Source organism: Mobula birostris, chromosome 11 (genome assembly GCF_030028105.1).
Source record: "Mobula birostris isolate sMobBir1 chromosome 11, sMobBir1.hap1, whole genome shotgun sequence".
NCBI lineage: Eukaryota > Metazoa > Chordata > Chondrichthyes > Myliobatiformes > Myliobatidae > Mobula > Mobula birostris.
The window spans coordinates 42,916,898-42,939,720 of record NC_092380.1 but is presented as its reverse complement, the minus strand read 5'-3'; the positions used below and the strand labels follow the sequence as shown (position 1 = coordinate 42,939,720).

Here is a 22,823-nt window from a genome sequence, read left to right as displayed (position 1 = left end):
GCAGAGCACCCCTGTAGCCATTCCCCTGAATAATAAGTTTACCATCCTAGATACTGTTGGCGGGGATGACCGACCAGGAGAGCTGTCGTCATTGGAGACTTCATAGTCAGGGGAGCAGAAAGGAGATTTTGTGGACGTGAGAAGGACACCCGCATGGTTTGTTGCCTCACGGGTGCCAGGGTCCGGGATGTCTCTGACCAGGTGCACGACATCCTGGAACGAGAGGGAAAGCAACCAGAAGTCGTGATACATGCTGGGACCAACAACATAGGCAGGAAGAGGGATGAGGTCCTGAAGTGAGAGTTTAGGGAATTAGGCAGAAGGCTGAAGAACAGGACCTCAAGGGCGACGTTCTCAGGATTGCTGCTAGTGCTACGTGACAGAGATGGTAAGAATTGGAGGAAATGGCAGTTGAATGCGTGGCTGAGGAGTTGGTGCAGGGAGCAGGGTTTTAGATTTTTGGAACATTGGGATCTCTTCTGGGGAAGGTGGGACATGTACAAATTGGATGGGTTGCACCTGAACTCGAGGGGGAGCAATATCCTTGCAGGTAGGTTTGCTAGCATGGTTCGGGAGGGTTTAAACTAATTTGCGAGGGGGATGGGACCCAGAGCGATAGAGCAGTGAAAGAAGTGCATGGAGTAAAGCCAGATCTAACATACAGAGAAGCTTTGAGGAAAGAGAAGCAGAATAAACGATGTAAAGACAGTAAGGTAGAAGGGCTGAAATGTGTGTACCTCAATGCAAGAAGCATCAGGAACAAAGGTGATGAACTGAGAGCTTGGATACATACATGGAATTATGATGTAGTGGCCATTACAGAGACTTGGCTGGCACCAGGGCAGGAATAGATTCTCAATATTCCTGGATTTCAGTGCTTTAAAAGGGATAGAGAGGGTGGAAAAAGGAGAGGAGGGGTGGCATTACTATACTATTACAGCTACAGAAAGGGTGGGTAATGTAGCAGGATCCTCTTTTGAGTCAATATGGGTGGAAGTCAGGAACAGGAAGGGAGCAGTTACTGTACTGGGGGTATTCTATAGGACCCCTGGTAGCAGCAGAGATACAGAGGAGCAGATTGGGAGGCAGATTTTGGAAAGGTGCAAAAATAACAGGGTTGTTATCACGGGTGACTTTAACTTCCCTAATATTGATTAGCACCTGATTAGTTCCAAGGGTTTAGATGGGGCAGAGTTTGTTAAGTGTGTCCAGGATGGATTCCTGTCACAGTATGTGGACAGGCCGACCGGGGGAATGCCATACTAGATCTAGTACTAGGCAATGAACCGGGTCAGGTCACAGATCTCTCAGTGGGTAAGCATCTGGGGGACAGTGACCACCGCTCCCTGGCCTTTATAATTTATCATGGAAAAGGATAGAATCAAAGAGGACAGGAAAATTTTTAATTGGGGAAAGGCAAATTATGAGGCTATAAGGCTAGAACTTGCGGGTGTGAATTGGGATGATCTTTTTGCAGGGAAATATACTATGGACATGTGGTCGATGTTTAGAGATCTCTTGCAGGATGTAAGGGATAAATTTGTCCCAGTGAGGAAGATAAAGAATGGTAGGGTGAAGGAACCATGGGTGACAAGTGAGGTGGAAAATCTAGTCAGGTGGAAGAAGGCAGCATACATGAGGTTTAGGAAGCAAGGATCAGATGGGTCTATTGAGAAATATAGGGAAGCAAGAAAGGAGCTTAAGAAGGGGCTGAGAAGAACAAGAAGGGGGCATGAGAAGGCCTTGGCGAGTAGGGTAAAGGAAAACCCCAAGGCATTCTTCAATTATGTGAAGAAAAAAAGAATGACAGGAGTGAAGGTAGGACCGATTAGAGATAAAGGTGGGAAGATGTACCTGGAGGCTGTGGAAGGGAGCAAGGTCCTCAATGAACACTTCTCTTCGGTATCCACCAATGAGAGGGAACTTGATGATGGTGAGGACAATATGAGTGAGGTTGATGTTCTGGAGCATGTTGATATTAAGGGAGAGGAGGTGTTGGAGTTGTTAAAATACATTAGGACAGATAAGTCCCCAGGGCCTGACGGAATATTCCCCAGGCTGCTCCACGAGGTGAGAGAAGAGATTGCTGAGCCTCTGGCTAGGATCTTTATGTCCTCGTTGTCCACGGGAATGGTACCAAGGATTGGAGGGAGGCGAACGTTGTTCCCTTGTTCAAAAAAGGTAGTAGGGATAGTCCGGGTAATTATAGACCAGTGAGCCTTACGTCTGTGGTGGGAAAGCTGTTGGAAAAGATTCTCAGAGATAGGATCTATTGGCATTTAGAGAATCATGGTCTGATCAGGGACAGTCAGCATGGCTTTATGAAGGGCAGATCGTGTCTAACAAGCCTGGTAGAGTTCTTTGAGGAGGTGACCAGGCATATAGATGAGGGTAGTGCAGTGGATGTGATCTATATGGATTTTAGTAAGGCATTTGACAAGGTTCCACAAGGTAGGCTTATTCAGAAAGTTAGAAGGCATGGGATCCAGGGAAGTTTGGCCAGGTGATTCAGAATTGGCTTGCCTGCAGAAGGCAGAGGGTGGTGGTGGAGGGAGTACATTCAGATTGGAGGATTGTGACTAGTGGTGTCCCACAAAGATCTGTTCTGGGACCTTTACTTTTTGTGATTTTTATTAACGACCTGGATGTGGGGGTAGAAGGGTGGGTTGGCAAGTTTGCAGACGACACAAAGGTTGGTTGTGTTGTAGAGGATTGTCAAAGGTTGCAGAGAGACATTGATAGGATGCAGAAGTGGGTTGAGAAGTGGCAGATGGAGTTCAACCCGGAGAAGTGTGAGGTGGTACACTTTGGAACCACCAAGGCAGAGTACAAAGTAAATGGCAGGATACTCGGTAGTGTGGAGGAGCAGAGGGATCTCCGGGTGCACGTCCACAGATCCCTGAAAGTTGCCTCACAGGTGGATAGGGTAGTTAAGAAAGCTTATGGGGTGTTAGCTTTCATAAGTCGAGGGACAGAGTTTAAGAGTCGCGATGTAATAATGCAGCTCTATAATACTCTGGTTAGGCCACACTTGGAGTACTGTGTCCAGTTCTGGTCACCTCACTATAGGAAGGATGTGGAAGCATTGGAAAGGGTACAGAGGAGATTTACCAGGATGCTGCCTGGTTTAGAAAGTACGTATTATGATCAGAGATTAAGGGAGCTAGGGCTTTACTCTTTGGAGAGAAGGAGGATGAGAGGAGACATGATAGAGGTGTATAAGATAATAAGAGGAATAGATAGAGTGGATAGCCAGCGCCTCTTCCCCAGGGCACCACTTCTCAATACAAGAGGACATGGCTTTAAGGTAAGGGGTGGGACGTTCAAGGGGGATATTAGAGGAAGGTTTTTTTACTCAGAGAGTGGTTGGTGCGTGGAATGCACTGCCTGAGTCAGTGGAGGAGGCAGATACACTAGTGAAGCTTAAGGGACTACTAGACAGGTATATGGAGGAATCTAAGGTGGGGGCTTATATGGGAGGCAGGGTTTGAGGGTCAGCACAACATTGTGGGCAGAAAGGGCCTGTACTGTGCTGTGTTGTACTATTCTATGTTCACTGTTGCAACCTCTGGCCTGGCTAGAGCAGTACAAGCACATCGAACAGCTGCTACCAGATATCAGACAGAGTGTATCAGCAGAGTGCAGCCATGAGCCCCACATCTCAGTACTGAGCTGCCACCCCACTGCACACCAAGGTGCAGCCTCTTCACAGCACCGACTCACTGGTACGAGAGCACAAGCAGAGGACACGGTTTGAGCCAGTTCCCAGAAGGGCAGCACACACCAGAGAAGGGAGTTTATTTCAAACTAAGGAGTTATTTACACATGAGCATTCATGGGACTTAGAGCATTATCAGCAATGAGACCAAGCTGAGTACTAGTCTATAGAAATCTAATTACAATGATGGCAACTGGGAACTTAAATACAGTTAAATCAATCTCAAATAAAAATTTAGCATTGGTAAAAGCAAACCTGAAGCAAGTGGATTGCCAAAGCCAACTACGAATGTTCTACAGAAATGTAACCTAGTGACCTCACATTTGTCCCCCTTCTCTGGAGGATCAACTCTGTCACTTCTCTTCTTTACCTGGATCCCTTTACGTCCATCTCAGGTGACTCACAGCTACCACAAATACACCTCCTGCCTCCCTGCCTCCTGAAAAGATACCAGCCCTCCTCCTCAATTTCTCCGCATCTGTCACATTCATTCTCAAGATGAGGCTTTCTACTCTAGGACCACTGAAATGTCCTTATTCAGGAACTGCGGCTTCCCCTCTGCCATAGTCAATGGAGCCCTTGCAGACGTTTGCTCTGAACCCTCTTCCCTTGCTAAGTGAAACAGTGGCTCAGTTTCTTCGGCCCTTGCCTTTTACCATCCCATAGCCTTCATCATCCTCTGCCATTTCCACCAACTCCAATCCAATTCCACCACCAGTTACATCTTCGCCTACCACCCCCGCTTTCTTGGTCCACATCTCTCTCCACCCTTCCCCATACCTCCCACTCCCTTGGCACTTTCCCCTGAAACCATCGGGGATATAGCACTTGCCTCTTCCTCTGCTCTCTCACCAACAGCCTGGTGAGAGAGCAGGCCCTTCAAGTGACACAGTGAAGATTCACTAGGATGACACCCAGACTTGGAGCATTTCAAAAGATACTGAATAAGCTAGAGTTATCTCCTTCAAGCCGAAGAAGCCAAGGGGTGAGTAGATGTCAAGAAGGTGCTCCTTCTGTTTAGGGAAAATTTAAACTAGAGTGTATGGATATAAAATGAAGAGTCATCCAAGTAACATGGAGACAAGGAGGAGCTTCTTCACTCAGTGGGCTGAGGGGACTCTTCGGAATTCACTACTCCAGAGTGATGTGGAGACTGAGTTATTTGAGACAGAGAGAATTTGGGAACTAATATCATTTAAAGGTTATGGACATTGGCCAGGAAAATCATATTAGCTGTGATCTTACTGAACGGTGGAGCGTTCGATATCCTTCACAGCTGGCTTCAGTTCCTTTTTTTCGTTTGCATTTAATTTGTCCTGACATTAGACAAAGCAAATCCAAGAGCAGATAACCCCTTGTACCTCTTCACTCAGCAGTCCCTCTCTCACGTTAATATCGACTCCACTTACTTCCGCTTCTGTCCACCAAGCTGACTCCACACCTCCAATACAAAACCATCAAACTGTTCAGCCTAGGGAAAAGAAACCAGAATTAAATAGAGTTAGGCATCACTGCGCAGGAAAAACCTTGACAATGACTCCAGTGCAAAGGAGTCCATGCCCTAATGTGAAGCCAACAAGCAGTGTGGAGAAAGGTTTAAAATATCAGGCACCAGGATAGAAAATTAAATGAAAAACAAGGCAGGCAGAGGAGATGAGGCAGTAGAACAAATTACAAACTAGCCCTGAGAAAGGAGGATTGCACTCAAGCCAAATATAAAACAGTTTTAGATGGGTTTGGGCTGCATTAGTCCAAAGCATACAAGTGCCGTAAGAAAAACGAACGGTGAGACAAATAGGATATTAATATAGTGACAATCATACAGGATTTTCTTAAAAGAAGAGGATTGGGAACAATATTCCTGACAATAAGGCAATAAGGAAAAACATGGAAAGATTAAAGAAAGACAGGTCAGTAGCATTAACGAAATACACCATTCTAAACATAGGAGAGGGATAACGTGATGGAGAAACCATTTGAAGTCTACTTGGTTATAATTAAGGAATATCAAAGGGAAAAATGCATTGTTGGGAGCAAGTCACTAAGTATCATGAAAAAGGTTCAGGGAAATTATAGTTAATTGCAATAGGGAGCAAATATTTGGGAGTGGTGACAATATGGAACTTCACTTCATACAGACGGGTGAAGTAATAGTACAAGGCCAAGTGAAGGAAGGAACTCTTGAACATAAAGAAGAAAAAACTTCTTGATCAATACACACAATAGCAGGTCAGCCACCTTCTTGATCCATGCAATAAGAAGAAAACAGTTAAATCTCAATCTGTGATTAAGTGTATCAAGTCAGGTTGCTTCATCAGGTTACATTTGGGGAATAATAATTTTACAAGAGGGCACAGAAAGGATAAGGAAAAATAAACTGCAAAATACAACTGGTGAAGAGCCAATTTCAGTCATTAGGAAAGGGGACTGGAAGAGAAACAGCTGAACTGAGATGCTACACATGCAGAGAAGAGAAAATCTAATTCGGGGAAAAAGAAAATCAATCATAATTAGAGATGGCAAAAAGTTAAAAAGAATGTGTAAGGGAACATATGATGATGGTCTTGTCCATTTTACTGTAACAGGTAAAGCAGAATACGGAAACTTTAAACAGGAGCAGCAGCAACAAAGGGGAACATAAAAATCTCCCATGAAATCAAGTAATATAAGGGAAGGGCCGACAATTAGGGACCACAACTGGGAATGCAGAGGCAGAAAACAAGACTGAGGGAATATATTGATGTTTTGTATTCACCCTTACTGCCAGAGACTGCCAATTAGGCAGAAGAGGAGGAAATAGCAACAGTGAATGGAATAAAAGTGGATAAGGAGATGGTGGCAGCCCTTCTGTCCGGATGGGGCACCACCTGAAGCCAGATGGAGTTTGTGGAGTCAGGCCAAGATTTTCCAGTCCTCCTTGGATATGGATGGTATGCCAGAAAAAGGATCTTAAAAAGAGTATTGGGATAAATATAGAACTTTCATACACAGTGGGAGAAATTTTCAGCAATCTTAATCAAAGACATAATTAACTGGCACTGGGACAAGGATGAACAGCAAAAGATAACTGGATTTGATAAGGAAAAGTGCATTTGCCTAAATTCGTGGGAGCTCTTTAATGGAGGATTATACTTAGATTAGAAGAATGGCCAAAGAAGTGGCAGATGGAGTATAGTGTAGGGATGTGTATGGTAATGCATTTTAGTAGAAGGAATAAAGGCATAGACTGTTAAAACGGAGAGAAAATTCAGAAATTTGAGGTGCAAAGGGACTTAGGAGTCCTCATGCAGGATTCTCTAAAGGTTAACTTGCAGGATAAGTCATGGTAAGGGAGACAAATTCAATGTTAGCATTCATTTGAGAGGACTAGAACATAAAAGCAAAACTGTAATGCTGAGGCTTTATCAGGCATTGGTCAGACCGCACTCGGAGCATTATGACCAGTTTTAGGCTCCTTATCTAATAACAGATGTGCTGGCATTGGACAGGGTTTAGAGGAGGTTCATGAGAATTATTCTGGGAATGGAAGGGTTAACGTATGAGGAGCATTTGATGGCTGTGGGCTTGTACTTGCTGGAGTTCAGAAGAATGAGGGAGAAGCTCATTGAAACCTATTGAATATTGAAACGCCTAGATAGAGTGGATGTGGAGAGGATGCTTCCTCTAATGGGTGAGTCTAGGAGCAGACAGCATAGCCTCAGAACTAAGGGTTGTCCCTTTAGAACAGAGATAAGGAGCAATTTCTTTAGCCTGCGGTTGATGAATCTGTGGAATCCACTACCACAAACGGCTGCTAAGTCATTGGGTATATTCAAAGCAGAGTTTGACAGGTTGTTGACTAGTAAGGACATCAAGGGTTACAGGGTGAAGGCAGAAGAATGGAGTGAAAGGGATAATAAATCAGTCATGATGGAATGGTGGACACAACTCGATGGGCTGAATGGCCTAATTCTGCTCTTATGTCTTATGGTCTTATGATGGTAGCTCAGTTTGTGGATGTATGGATTTTCAAAAGGTGTTTAACAAAGCATCTCACCCTTATTATCAAAACCCTAAAAGTTGTAGGATAACAGGAACAGGAAATACAAACTGGCTAAAGCAGTGGTCCCCAAAGCATGTGCTACCGGGCCACGAAGAAACAATATGATTTGGTGATGTGAAACGATATGAGTCAGCTGCACCTTTTCTCATTCCGTCACACACTGTTGAACTTGAATACTGCTCCCCCCCCCCACCCCCGTCAGCCGGTCCGCAAGAATATTGTTAATATTAAACCAGTCCGCGGTGCAGAAAAGGTTAGGGACCCCTGGGCTAAAGGACAGAAAACAGAGGTTGTTTCTCTAACTAAAGAAATGTGTGGGGTAATGTAATAGATGACAGATGACACGTATTGTTCATAATAGAAACTTCTATATAGTTCACAGACACCATCATTGAGTTGTGTTCACTGTTAGAGACGGTGTTTGATGTGATGTCAATATAAGGAGACTCCTTTTGGCTGGGAGACCCTCACATGATTTATTTACAAAACCCTACATATAAAAAGACCAGTGCTAATCTGGGGTCAATAAGACACCTTCTCATTCCAATATCTGTTAATGACCTGGACTTCAGTGCAATTTCAAAATTCAAAGATATTGCAAACAATGAATAGAATACAACAGATATGCACCAGAGGTCAGAGACTTTTAAAGTTAATTTATTCACAGGAAAAGAAGTGATAGAGCAACAATGTACTGGAGGAAATCAGCAGGTTGAACAGCATCTGTGGAATGAAAGGAGTTATCAACATTTCAGGTTGAAACCCTCCATCAGGATTCAAAATCCAAAGCACATTCATTATCAAGGTATGTATAAATTATACAACCTTGATATTTGTCTGCTTACAGGCAGCCACAAAACATGAAACCCAAAAGAACCAATTTTAAAAATGTAAACAGCAAAGCCCGACACGCAGAGAAAGAGAAAAAAAAACACAAATCATGCAAACAATAGAATCGAGCAACAACAAGAGCATTCCAAACCAAACTGAGTCCTTAGTTTCCAACATTTTCTGTTTTATTCAGATTTCCAGCATCTAGTTTACCAGCTTTCATCGGATGCTTCAGCTCAAGATCACTGAAGACATTGAAGCCCTTTCATCCTTCACGGTCCTGATTCCTGTAGACTCACTGCTCTTTTGCGTGGTTACAATTATGTCTTGTCTTTGAACTTTGCCTGTTCATATTTAATTCTACTAATAGTGAGATAGAAGAGTGAACCCCCTACTAAAGATTATCTAGCCAAGTGAGCACCCTAGTTGAGAATACTCCTGTTCACGATTTCCCAGGAGAATGAAAGTCACTCAACATGCAGTGTTACGTCACATCCAGACACTTTGATCCTTTGAACTTCATCTTTCAATGCAGCTGAAAAAGCAGTCCACAGTCCAAATTTCACCGTCAAACTTTCGAAGCCCAGCCTGCCAAACTTACACCTTCCAAGCTCAGCTATGGCCCAACCCACGTCCCTATTTTGTCCATCCTTAGCAACCTGACTACTGTTGGGAATCATCCACATTCTGTTAGCCTACTTGGGCTGCAGGCCCTATTAGCTTTTCCCTTGCTTCTGCTCAAGGAGATAACCAATCTTCGGCTATCTCAAAGTGCCTGGGCCTTGCAGGTATTCACTGCACAGCTAATGGGAGAGGAGGTAAGGGGAGGAGAAGAACCCTGGCTTTACTCAGGAAGTGAGTGAGGGAGGAAAAACCTTGCTGAGGTTTTCCACAGAGCTAATGAATGGAAGAAATGAAAATCTCCGAAATGACTAACCTTCGCCGTCTGCACCAAGGCTTCCGTTAAATCCTCAATCTCATCCTCACTGCTAAACACCTTCTCATAATCGCGGTAGGTCCAACCATCAAAGAGAACCCGGGGAACTGTTGGATAAATTGTCAGAAAACGGTGCAAAGTCAGCACTAGTACACAGGACGTGAGGATGGACATGTTGAGGAGCCAGATAATACTCTGTTCACCACAGAACTAATTTATTCAATTACTGGATCAGTTTCTCTGCTTTGGTTGCAAACCCCTACTGATTTTAAGGCACTGGGTACGCAGGGGTATTTGGGACTGCTGTGCAGAGAAGATAGCTGGGAGAGATATTATTTAAAGATCATTAAAGCCTGTTCATCCAATTCCTTAATATTGGTAGATCACGACAAATTTATCTTAATGAAATGGGCTGAAAAGCTGAACAAACTTTGCATCGAATACATGGAATGGATAGCCCAAAGTTGATGTTTAAGAGATGGAGGGATCTGTTTTTAAAAGATTGGTCATTTGAACTCTAGAAACTTTACATAATCTTACACCTTCCCCGTTCCAAAATAAAACAATGTGGCCTGGTTAGTTTTGTGAAAAGCCATGGTGACTGGGAGATTGTAGAGATGGTACAATTTAGACTCTAGACAGAAAATAGCAGCAATACATTAGACAGAGTCACAGCCGAAAGTGGTTCCTTAGAATAACACATTTGTTAAGCACATGTTAGACCTGCAAAGATAATAGACTGGAAGGGGCATGAGACTCACTAAAGCTACAAATTCAAGAACCATAAATTTGACAGTCCAATAATGATAATACCCCTAGTGGTCTTCAGATGAGATTCACAGAGCAGCACACTCAGGTGTTGAAACCAGATGGAGTTCCCTACTGATGTTACTGGAAATTGTTGAAACAGCCAACCAACTCTTACAGCAGCCAATAAACCACCAAGATGCATGTTCTTGGAATGAGGGGTGAAGCCAGAGTGGTCACAGCGAGCACCCACATAATCACAGAGAGAATATGTAAGTGCCATACAGACAAGGAGGCACCGTAGTGTAGTTGTTAGCACAATGCTTTACTGTAGCAGTGACCCGGGTTAAATTCCTGCCGCTGTCTGTAAATCTCCCTGTGACCATGTGGGTTTCCTCCAAAGACATACTGGTCATTGTACTGGTAGGTTGACTGGTCATTGTAAATTGTCCCATGATTAGGTTACAGTTAAATTGGAGATAGCTAGCTGGTGCAGTTCAAAGGGCCGGGAGGGCCTATTCCTCATTGTATCTCACTAAATAAATAAATCTGAGGTGCGGGGGGGTGGTGGAAGTGGATCTTCTTTGCTCTTTTCCACACAGGCCATCAATCCCACACACCTGGACATGGTTATGCTGGACATGCCCCCAAGGGTGTTTAAAATGCTGAGAGGCCAGATGCGAAGTGAATTTAGTTCATCAGGTCAGTATCGCAGTGTCCCTGGTCCCAGAGGTGAGCTCAGGGTTGCGCTGTGGGAGGTCAGACTACAGGTGGCCTCTCTCCAGAATACACTCTACTGTTGAAATTCTACAGTTGTACAAAATGTTGGTTAGGCCACACTTAGGAGTATTGTGCACACATGCTATAGGAAGGATGCAATGAAGCTAGAAACAACGGAGAAGGGCTTCACAAGGATGTCAACTGGACTGGTGGGCTTGAGTTATAAGGAGAGACTGAACAGGTTGGGTCTGTTTTCCCTGCAGTGAGGAAGAAGGAGGAGTGATCTTACAGAGGTTTATAAAATCCATGAAGGGATAGATAGGGTAGAGTGTCACAGACTTTTTCCCCAGAGTTGGAAATCTAGAAAAACCTAGGAACACGATCTAATGTAGGTGGGGAAATGCTTAAAGGGACCGGAGGATAAACTTCATGCACAGAATACTGGGAATACGGAATGAGCTGCCAAAAGATGCGGTAAAGGCAGGTACAATCACAATGTTTAAAATGACATTTGAGCGGGTACATGGATAAGAAACATTTTGAGGGATATGGGTCTGGCTTAGATGGCACAGATCAGTTGAGCAGAAGAGTCTGTTTCACTGCTGTATAACGCCCTGATTCTTATAGGGGTAAGGAAACACCTCGACTTTTATAAGGATATCACTGACATTGACTGGAGCCAGCTAACAGTTCCCTACAACAGTCGGTGACAAGCCAAGTCCAATATTCTAAAGACGATGCCCTGTATTAATCATGGAGCACAAAATCTAGGTAAGGAGACTAGAAATCACAGCATTACTGTGAACAAAATAACATTAAAGCTGACAGACAATTCACCACTCACCAATACGAGCTGCATTGGAGCTCTCCCTCACCTTCTTCATCCATCCTGTTTACAGATAACAAGAACAGAGTTAGTTATGTGCAGAATATAACAAAGCTAGCAGATTCCACTTAATGGTCTCTCAGAAACAAACTTCTTTCTTCATGTAACAAAGTTATAAAGATATTCAGCAAAGAATTGATTTATGGTTACATTTTAAGTTTGCAGTTTTGAAAATGGAATGACAACGCATTAACAGGAACAGATAGGGGCAAGGTTTAGGTGGAATCGCTGTCTCTTAAAGGAGAAGGCTTCTGCTATGGACTGAGATAATTTCCATTTAGCTAGTTTGGTTATGTAGTGCACATTACATACTGTAAATCTCATAATGATATGATTTGGGTGAAGTAGATGAGTCATGAATCAGCAGGATGAGGGATTTGTTCACTAAAAACATATTAATCCAATAAACCTCACACAAAATTTGAAAATGGTTCACTGTTGATAATGTCCTAATTCTAAAGAGTCATAAACTATTACAGCACAGAAACAGGCCTTCTGACCCATCCAGTTCATGCTGAACTGTTATTCTGCCTAATCCCATTGACCCACACGTTACACAGCCCTCCATATCCCTCCCATCCACATGATTATCCAAATTGCACTTAAATGTTGAAATCAAACCTGCATTCACCACTTCTGCTGGCAGTTCATTTCACTCATACCACCCTCTGAGTGAAGAGTTTCCCCCTCAGCCTCCTCTTACATACAGGTATTTCACCTTTCACCCCTTAACCCTTGGCTCAGCCAACCTCAGTGACAAAAGCCTAATAGCAATTACACTATCTATATCGCTGATAATTTGATATACTCTCTATCAAATCTTCCCTCATTCTGCTGTGCTCCAGAAAATAATGTTCTAACCTATTAAACCTTTCCCTATCACTCATCCTCAAGTCCCAAAAACATCCTTATAACATTGTAAGAATTCAGGGAAGACTTATTAGTTTCCTGTAGGTAGGTGACCAGAACTGCACACAATACTCCAACTTCCACCTCACCAACATCTTATACAACTTCAACATGACATTTCAACTCCTGTACTCAGTACTTTGATTTATGAAGGCTAATGTGCCAAAGCTTTCTTTACAACCCTATCTACCTATCTACTTTCAAGGAATTATGGATCCTAAGAGTAAGAGAAATCCTTCTGTTCTACCATACGCTGTATAAGTCCTAACCTGGTTTGTCCTTCCAAAGTGCAAAACCTCACACTTGTCTGCATTAAATTCCATCTGCCATTTTTCAGCCTATTTTTCCAGCTAGTCCAGACCCCACTACAAGCTTTAATAGCCTTTCTCGTTGTCCACTACCCAATCTTGGCGTCATCCCCAAATTTGCTGATCCAATTTACTACATTATCATCCAGATCATTGATGTAGATGACAAAAAACAACAATCCCTATGGCATAGCACCAGTCACAGACCTCCAGTCAGACAGGCAACCCCATGCTACCATTCTCTGGCTTCTCCCACAAGGCTAATGTCAAATTCAATTTACTACCTTATCCTGAATGCCAAGCAACTGAACCTTCTTGACCAGCCTCCCATGCAGGACCTCATCAAAGGCCCTGCTAAAGTCCACATAGGCAACATCAACTTTCCTAGTAACCTCTTCGTAAAACTCTTTAAGATTGGTCAGATGTGACCTCCCATGCACAAAAACATGCTGTCCATTCCTAATCAGGCCTTGTCTATCCAAATACTTATATCTGGTCCCTTAGAATACCTTCCAATAATTCACCCACTACTGACGTCAGGCTCGCTGGCCTATAATTTCCCATCTTATTCTTAGTACCTTTCTTGAACAAATGAACAACATTAGCTATCCTCCAGTCCTCTGGCAGTTCGCCTGTAGCTAAGGTCATTTCAAATACCTCTGCCAGGGACCCTGCAATTTCTACACAAGGTACGAACGAACATTTCCTCAGGCTCTGGGGATTTTCCTCAGGACAGCAAGCACCTCCTGATCTGTAATCTGCATACAATGCATGACCTCACTGCTGTTTTGCCTCAGTTCTATAGACTCTGCGTCCATTCGCTAAGTAAATACAGATGCAAAAATTCTATTTAAAATTTCCCCCATCTCTTTCGGGTCCATGCATAGATGACCAATATTGTCCCTTGCTATCTTTTTGCTCCTAATATATCTGTAGAAGCCCCTGGGATTCTCCTTTACCGTATCTGCCAAGAATTTTCTTGTCTTCTTTTAGTCCTCATAATTTCCTTCTTAAGTATTCTCTTGCATTTCTTATAATCAAGCATCTAATTTATTTCCTGCTTTCTACACCTGCAATAAACCACCTTCTTTTTCTTAACCCAGGACTCAATATCTCTTGAAGAACAGGTGCCCTATTCTGCTAGGATTGTCTTTTATTCTGACAGGAACATACAAATTCAGTACTCTCAAAATTTCACTTTTGAGGGCCTCGCACTCACCAAGCATCCCTTTGCTAGAAAACAAACCAAAAAAAAATCCGCACCTGCCAGATCCTTTCTAATGCCATCAAAATTGGCCTTTTCCAATTTAGAATTTCAACCTGAGGATCAGACCTATCGCTCCCATAATTATCTTGAAACTAATGGAATTCTGATCACTATTCCCCTGCATATACTTCAGACACTTCCTATCATTTTCTTCTTCCCTTTATCATTATCACTTCTAGTGATCCCACAGAAAGTAAAAAGCATCTCAAAACCTCACAGCTGGGGTTAATTGTAGTATTACTAAAACACTTTACAGCACTACATTCCACAGCCACTCTGTATACACAATAATCCTTTATCTGAGTATTCGGCAGGGGTTCCCAAAGTTTTTTTATGCCATTTACCAATACTATTACCATTAAGCAAAGGGTCCATGACCCAGGTAGGGAACTCCTGCTTCAGAAACCTTGATGGTTTGGCACCTGACCTATAGGCAATGCTTGCTGCACTTCCTCTCCACATACTGGGACCTTGGTATCTGTGATCCCCTTAAACTCACCCTGTTCTTATGGTGAACTTATGGTTCTCCCCTGAAATTCACCAGGCTCCACTTCCACATAATTTACTAGGTTCACAAGGAAATTTATGATTCTAACATGTAACAGCTTAACAAGAAATGTCTATTCAAAATGTGTTGCAGTACAAACAGAAGAACAGTTGATAGTCCTGAACATCTTCTCAACTAGCACCAAAATCATGAGCTTGCCAATTAAAATTTAATTACAATGAGACACAAATACTAGCACTGGTTCAAAGCTCAAAGTAAATTTATTATCAAAGTACATATATGTCACCATATACAACTCTGAGATTCATTTTCCTGTGGACATACTCAATAAATCCACAGAATAATAACCAGAACAGAATCAATGAAAGACTGCCCAACTTGGGTGTTCAACCAGAGTGCAGACAGCAAACTGTGCAAATACTAAAAGAAAGAAATAACAGTAATAAATAAATAAGCAATAAGTATTGAGAACATGAGATGAAGAGTCCTTGAAAGTGAGTCCATTGGTTGTGGGAACATTTCAAAGATTGGGTGAGTGAAGTTGAAAGAAATTATTTTGATTGGTTTAGGAGCCTAATGGTTAAGCAGTAGTAACTGTTCCTGAACCTGGAAGTTCAGGAAGAGAGCGTGTCCTGGGTGGTGGGGTCTTTAATGATGGATGCTGCTTTCCTGCAAGTGTTTCATCTACATATGCTCACTGGTGGTCAAGAACATTGGTGTTTCTATACCAGGCTGTGATGTAGCAGTCAATATACTCTCCACTGCACATTTATAGAAGTCTATCAGAGTTTTAGGTGCCATGCTGAATCTCTGCAGCTCCTAAGGAACTAGAGGAGCTGATGTGCTTTTTTCGAAATTGCACTTGCGTACTGGGCCCAGAAAAGGTGCTTCAAAATAATAACACCAAAGAATTTTAAAGTTGCTGACCCTCTCCACTTCTGATTCTCTGATAAGGACTGGCTCATGGACCCCTGGTTTCCTCTTTCTGAAGTCAATAATCAGCTCCTTGGTCTTGCTGGCATTGAGTAAGAAATTGCTGTTATGGCATTACGTAGCCAGATTGTCAGTCTCCTTCCTGTATGTTCATTCCTCACCACCTTTGATTCATCAAATGACAGTGCTGTCATCAACAAACCTGAATGTGGCATAGAAGCTGTGCTTAGCCATACAGTTTTAAGTGTGAAGTGAGCAGAGCAGGGGGCTAAGCACACAGCCTCATGGTGCACCCGCGCTGATGGAAATCATTGAGGAAATGTTTTTGCCAATCCAAACTGACTGGGGTCTGAGAGTGAGGAAATTGAGGATCCAATTGCACAAGGAGATATTGAGTCCAAGGTCTAGAGCTTATTTATTAGTTCTGAGGGGATGATGCTATTGAATGCTGAGCTGTAGTCAATAAAGAGCATCCTGATGTATGAATGCTGTCCAGATGTTCCAGGGTTGAGTGAAGAGCTCCCACTATGGAAATTGGAGCAGATCTAAGTCGCTTCTCAGGCAGGAGTTGATATGTTTCATCCCCAACCCATCAAAACACTTCAGCACTGTGGATGTAAGTGCTACTGGGTGATCGTCATTAAGGCAGGTCACGATGCTCTTCTTAGGCACTGGTGTAGTTGAAGCCTGCTTGAAGCAGATATGTACCTCAGATTGCCAAAGCAAAAGGTTAAAGATCTCAGTGAACACACTGGCCAGTTGATCAGCACAGGTCTTTAATACTTGACCAAGTATCCCATCTGAACGGATGCTTTTCGTGGGTTCACCCTCCTAAAGGTTGTTCGCACATCGGCATCAGAGATTGAAATCTCAGGATCATCATGGGATGTGCAAGTTCGTGATGGCTCCTCCATGTTTTGACTGTCAAAGCGTGCAAAGAAGGCATTAAGCTCATCTGGAAGCGAAGCCCTGATGTCGACTACATTGCTTGATTTAACTTCATAGAGGTGATAGTATTCAAGCCCTGTCACAACTGTCGAGCATCCTTCATTGATTCAAGTTTAGTCTGGAATTGGTACTTCACCTGTGAGATGGCTTTCTGGGGATCGTAGCTGGACCTCTTGTAACTTTCTTGGTCACCAGACTTGACTGCCTCTGATCTGGCTTTCAGCAGACTGCGGATCTCATAATTGCTTTGATTGGGGAAGACTCTGAATGACTTTGTGGGAACACTCTTGACTACAATTGTTCTGAAAAGTACAACCATGGTGTATTTATTCAGATCCACAGATGAGTCCTTAAACAGGACCCAGTCCACTGACTTAAAGCAATCCTGTAGCTGCCCCTCTGCTTCCCACAACCACCTCTTTGTTGCCCTAATCTCTGGAGCTTTGTTCTTTAGCTTCCGGGAGGAGAAGATGGCAGAGCACGCGCGGCCTCTCCGGTGATGAATATCTGTAATCTGTCAAGTAGGATGCCGTGCACAATTCTGATTTGATGGAGGCAGACGTGAGAGCATGGAGGAACATCTGGTGAAACTTCTGAAATGCCTGTTTCACTGCCGCCGCTACTGTGTGAACCGAAATCTCCGGAGGGGAAGGCCCCGAATCCTCAACTTTGCCTGTTGCTTGGCGGCCGGGGCTGGGATCGGGGTCGAAGTGCTCGGCAGAGATGATGCTGGGTGCTCGGTGTCGGAGGCTCAAAGTTTGGACGGACTCAGAGTCGGACTGTGGTCGGGTGCTTCCAGGGTGCTGCATCGGCAAGTTTGCGGCGCTGGAAGTTCATGGCAGGAAGAGTTTCTCCTTTCTACCGTCTATCAGGACTTTGAGGCTTTTTTTTACCGTGCCCATGGTCTGCTCTTATCAAATTACGGTATTGTTTTGCACTGTTGTAACTATATATAATAATTATGTGGTTTTTGTCAGTTTTAGTCTTGGTCTGTCTTGTGTTTCTGTGATATCATACCGAAGGAACATAGTATCATTTTTTAATGCATGCGTTACTAAATGACAATAAACGAGGACTGAGTGTCCTCATAATCGAATCGAATCTAATCTAATCCAAGGTATGCAGGTAGCAGAAGGACAGCCAAGTGATCCGACTTACTGAAATGCCGTCTGGGTATGGAACAGTAGGCAGTCCTTATCTTAGTGTATGACAGTGGTCTAGTGTGTTGAGACCTCTGGTGCTACAGGTTATATACTAATGGTAATTGGCAGGGTTTTCTTCAAACAAGCCTGGATGAAGTGCCTGACTCTGATTTGAAATGCATCAGGATGGTCTGTTTCTTGTTTAGAGTTGGCATCATGCAGTATGTCAAGCGATTCATTATAGTTCGCTGCTAGTGGTATGTAAACTGCCATCATGATTATGGAGGAGAACCCCCTAGGTAAATAGAATGGACAGCATTTGACTGTTAGGTGTTCAAGGTCAAAGGAACACGAGTTTGACACAACTGCCATATCAGAGCACCACTGAGAATTAATCATGAAACACACACCTCCACCTTTTGTTTATTCCAAATCAACAGTTCGGTCCATTCAGTAAGTCCAGAAGCCTTCTGGTTTGACTAATGTATCTGGTGTGCCGGAAGACAGCCAAGTTTCATTCAAACATACACTGCAACAGTCCATTGTTTTTCTCCAATGTAGCAATCTTGCCATTGGTTCCTCAATTTTGCTCTCCAGTGACTGCACATTTGCTAACAAGACGCTGGACAGAAGAGGCCTCATCCCTCCGCGTGTCAGCCTGGTTCGAAGTACCCCGCTCCTGCCTTGCTTCTGTCCACGGCGATGAAGCTTAGTCCACTTAGATATGCTGTACCTGCCTGGTCCACTGAGACCTTCAGACAATTGTGAAATCTATAGATCATTAAGTTGATTTAAAACTACATTGCTTAGTCCTTAGAGAGAAATTACAGGCTGCAGATTGCAGTGAGAGTAATTTGTAACAGGTATATTTAAAAGTATATTTAGAAGTATTGTCCACAGCACACAGAATGTCACCATGGTTCACCAGCACCATCATGGTGGTGGCGATAGGTGAAAAGTTGACACTCCAAAATAAAGGACAAAAATGTCCTACGTTATGCTTCAAAATTCTTTTCAATCTTGTTATTAGTAACCTTCACTTAAAAGAAATATTTCACAAATGGTAAACAGGGTTAATCGTCAAGGATTCTTTAAACAGTAACACAGTACTACCATCTAGTGGCTTAACAGCTCAACAAAAGGCAAATTGCAGGTGTCAAATAAATGTCTCAAGTCTACCGTCCTTCCTGGCTTGGAGCACGACCTGGATTTTACACAACTATTAGAACTACTGTCAGACACGTGGATGATGAGGTTACTTTCCTGGCTCAGTCTCTGCACAAGCCAGCTTCTCATCCATGCCCATCTCATTGTGCCTCCACCGTTTCAATAGTCTGCAACCCACGTCACCATAACAGCTATTAGACTGCACCCATTCATTTCTGTTTGTGCTACTGACTCACCCATTTGTAACAATTTCTGCATGCATTCACATAAAGGACTTCAGTTCTGTCTTCGTGCACTCCTCTGGCAGAACTACTATTGTGCTGGTCTTGATAAATTCTGGGTATTATTATTTACTTTACTGTACTACACAAATTGCTTTGCCATTTCTCTATAACTTTCTAAATTTTCCTTCAATAGGTCCTACCAACCTTTACTTTACTTTATTGTTGCCAAACAATTGATACTAGAGCATACAATCATCACAGCGATATTTGATTCTGCGCTTCGTGCTCCCTGGAGTACAAATCGATAGTAAATATTAAAAATTTAAATTATAAATCACAAATAGAAAATAGAAAAATGGAAAGTAAGGTAGTGGAAAAAAAACCAAGAGGCAGGTCCAGATATTTGGAGGGTACGGCCCAGATCCGGGTCAGGATCTGTTCAGCAGCCTTATCACATTTGGAAAGAATCTGTTCCCAATTCTGGCCGTACGAGTCTTCAAGCTCCTGAGCCTTCTCCCGGAGGGAAGAGGGACAAAAAGTATGTTGGCTTGGTGGGTCGTGTCCTTGATTATCCTGGCAGCACTGCTCTGACAGCGTGCGGTGTAAACCTCACCATCTGTTTCAGCTTTATCAATAGTCAGTTCTGTTGGTCTTCATGGAAAGATGGTCTCCAAGATAACAGGATTCCAAAGATCATGCCACAGAACTTATAGTGAGAGGGCAGCATGGTGCATCATGGGCAGGTGGTATAGGACCTCTGCTTTGCAGAGGTTGAACCCTTAAAAACATGACTCATTCTTTCGGACATTTTGGTGAATGCTTTGTCTGTGACTCGAATCTCATTTTCTGCATATGCCAATAATTTCTCTGGTCTGATGGTCATCAAGGAGTAGGTAAAAGGAGCTGCAAAAGTAGAAGTTACTTCACCAGACTACAACAGCACTGCGCTTGTCTGCAGGTTTAACAGTGAGATTGGGATTAGCACACAGAGCAGAAAGTAGTACAGTGAGAAGGGGTAAGGTTGGATTGGAGAAGTCAGGACGGTTGATATCACATCAGCAAGGTTGAGTGAGCGCTAAAGGCCAAAAGTGTGTGTGCAAGAGGAAGTGGGTTTGAGGTGGGAGAAGGGTTCATCAGTAGGGGATCCTTGCCAAAGAACAGAGGCGATGGAAGATCTCAATATCATGGTAGACTTGAAGCTCATTGAGGTGCAGGTGCAGAGGTATGAAGGCAAAGCCCTTGCTGAGGTCAGGCCAATATGCATCAGAGAAGGGAGGGTTTGAGCTAGGGTCAGGCATGGGATCAGAGAAGGGCATAGAGGGCTCATGGGAGATGGGATGGTGGCGAGAAGAGGGTTTGCAATACTGCCTTACACGTTAAGTTCCTCCAGCACTTAGTGTGTTTACCTTGTGGGTGAACTCTATTTCAACAGGAAATCTGTTGGTCCAGAAAAGCGTTGGGGGTGATAACAGGCTGCATTGAAATCGGATCTGTTGTGGACTCCTTAGTTAAAATCACAGCTGTGTACCATCATAACAAAGGTGCAAGGGAGATGAGTTTCTGCTGGCAGCCAAGTCTAAGATGTCTGCTGCACAGTTCCTCTCAACTGACGGTCAACAGATCCTCCTAAAGTTAGCATAACTAAATATATCTTTTCCTAAAGAACACCTCAGTTATGCAGCTTCGGTCGTCTGGTATATCATTCTCCTCCCAGAAGTGGGAAATGAGGCTGTGGACTTGTGACCAAGTATTCTTCTGGAATTTCAGTATGTGCTCCTGAGGTCTTATGGTTTCTTTTATTTGGCTTCATGTTGGTCTGGGGTGTTGGTGTGTCTGGACTGGACAGTCTACCTTGGGATGGACTCGAGGACAGTCTCATGGTTTGATTCATCTTCTAGGTGGGCACCAACTACCTCACTGCTCTTGATAACAACCCCCCATCTTTAGCTTCGAGTGGGGTGTTGGGCAAGGCTCTTCACAGCAGTCAGAGAGTTACTGCACTCTTTCACATACCAACTGTCCTCTAGGTCTTGAGTCTTCTGTTGGACCCAAGCCTTCAGCTGCCAGTACACTGGCCTCCTTTCCATTAGAGCCTGGTGGAATTTCAGTTAATTCACTCTTTGACCTTCCAGTTATTCTCATCAAACCAGGCTTTTTGGCAGAGAGGCCAAGAATCTCTCCAGTTACTGATTACCGGGGACTTCAGGGCACTGCAGATAGTCTGCAGATTTTGTTGGTTGGTTGACATTGGGCTGACCATAAGAGAAGAAATTAAAATATGAACTACAGCTAACTGAAACAGATAAACAACAGTGTGAGTAGACAAAACAAATGCTTTTGTTCTTGTCACATGGTGGAAGGAATAGAGACCACCATTCTGTGAACTGGTTCCTCGCCAGGGACAGCTGGAAGTGCAAATTACAATAATCTACTCAACAAAGGATTCTTTCCAAATAACCCATCGCTTGTGAACTGTTCATCAGGAAAGAGGAAAACTGCAGACGTATGGAAGGGCAGTCTGTGCCTGCAAACTGAAGGAACTTGAACCCAGTGTCTAGTTGAAATGGCTGGAGCTGATTGAATTGGAAGGTGAAGCAAGGGGATGACATCAGAGGAAAGTCCTTATTTGGGAGAAGAGCAATGGGACCTGTAGTTTAGGGTCATAGCCTATGAAAGGTTGACACAGGCAAGCCAGAACCAGTGAAGACAAAGCATAATGGTGCAGAAATGATAAGACAATAAGAATGAAGGGTTCTGAATAATGAGTAGCGAGAATTTCTAACTAAAACAAAGGCGGCGTCTCATGCCAGGGGTAGGAAGAAAGTTTAGCCAACCGGAGATCCCATATTACGATGTTATAAATTGAAGTGGTGGTTGGCCAGGGGTCGATGTAATTTGTGGATATTTGCATATATATTATCAAGTTCAAATTCTGAATTAATTAAGATTTGTGTACTGAACTAGCTAACCAAAGTTAGCTGGCCAGCAGTCAACACTTTGTGGGGACAAAATTGATTTTTATTGTAGCAATGTATCTGCTGCTGCCATTGTTTTGGGGCTAGGTTGATGGAGAGAACAGTGGATTAAATGGCAGTCAGTCCAACTCTGATCAGTCATGATGCAGGTGATGTGGGCATCACTGCAGTCTGTCTTTTGAGTGATGACCAAGTAGCCACAATTATAGCATCAGGACTGTGTTGCAACAAGGTCACCTGTTCTGTAATCATTTTTGCAAAAACAAGATTTTAGCTATTAGTTGTGCTTCAAGCATTTTGTCAGACCTATGCTGTTGGTGGCAACTTTCCTTTTGGCCTCTCACACCTTCCCAGAGGATCCCATCTTCTCCAACCTTAGCATTCAGGTCAAGGTCATGGAAGAAACACTCATAAACCACATCTGGTCCAGGAGTAGCATGTACATATTGACGTCCCATGAGTACTAGTTCCAGGGTAGAGTAATCTAGATCATGAGACATACATTCAGTCTATTGCGGAAGCCATAACACAGCAAAATAGCTCATTCTGGATGCGACACGA

General features: G+C 43.4%; 1 protein-coding gene across 1 annotated transcript in view; it reads right to left on the bottom strand.

Annotated features, from left to right (window-relative positions):
* The window catches only part of chid1 (chitinase domain containing 1), a 315,372-nt gene that overhangs the window by 260,359 nt on the left and 32,190 nt on the right, over window positions 1–22,823 (bottom strand). Inside the window, exons 4-6 of the mRNA XM_072272154.1 lie at window positions 11,840–11,884; window positions 9,529–9,635; window positions 5,128–5,189 (exon numbers count right to left, since the gene is read on the bottom strand). Coding sequence (XP_072128255.1) covers window positions 5,128–5,189; window positions 9,529–9,635; window positions 11,840–11,884 — 214 coding nt within the window. The remainder of the gene's footprint in view (window positions 1–5,127; window positions 5,190–9,528; window positions 9,636–11,839; window positions 11,885–22,823) is intronic.